Source organism: Fukomys damarensis, unplaced genomic scaffold (genome assembly GCF_012274545.1).
Source record: "Fukomys damarensis isolate Sample0158 unplaced genomic scaffold, DMR_v1.0_HiC HiC_scaffold_27, whole genome shotgun sequence".
Taxonomy (NCBI): Eukaryota; Metazoa; Chordata; class Mammalia; order Rodentia; family Bathyergidae; genus Fukomys; species Fukomys damarensis.
In genome coordinates, this window is record NW_022900939.1 from 6,480,611 (window position 1) to 6,480,995 (window position 385).

Sequence of the window (385 nt, forward strand, 5' to 3'; positions counted from 1 at the left end):
GAGGAAGAGGAGGAGGAGGAGGAGGGAGCAGGGAACAACCTACCATCTTAACACACTAATATCTAAAAAGTGCGAGAGGCCCAGAGCAGCAGCAGAAGCGGCAGCAGCCCCGGCGTCTTCCCTCCCTCCCTCCCCATGAAGAAGAGTTCCCTCCTCCTCCTCCTCCTGCTTCTCCTGCTCAGAGTTCCTGCCTCCAGCTGCCAGGGGGGACAGCCAGCCAGCAGCAGGAGGGTGCAGTATCCCAGCTTTTCCGTTCTCCCTTCTCAGTCTTCTCTCTTTTTTCTGGAGTAGCTCTGTTTCCCCTCCCTCCCCTTCCCCCTCTCTCCCTCTCTCGCCCTCTCTCTCCCTCCGTCTCGTCTCTGGTGTTTGTCTCTGGGAGGATCAG

General features: G+C 58.7%; 1 protein-coding gene across 4 annotated transcripts in view; it reads left to right on the plus strand.

Annotated features, from left to right (window-relative positions):
* The first annotated feature begins 6 nt into the window (after positions 1 to 6).
* Positions 7 to 385, plus strand: part of Phf21a (PHD finger protein 21A) — a 182,649-nt gene continuing 182,270 nt past the window's right edge. The window contains exon 1 of one of the 4 annotated variants that reach the window (XM_010612480.3): positions 7 to 231. In XM_010612480.3, the coding sequence (XP_010610782.1) occupies positions 136 to 231 (96 nt within the window). In that variant the 5' untranslated portion in view covers positions 7 to 135. The remainder of the gene's footprint in view (positions 232 to 385) is intronic. The other 3 variants (XM_010612469.3, XM_010612473.3, XM_033756641.1) reach the window with 3 other exon arrangements.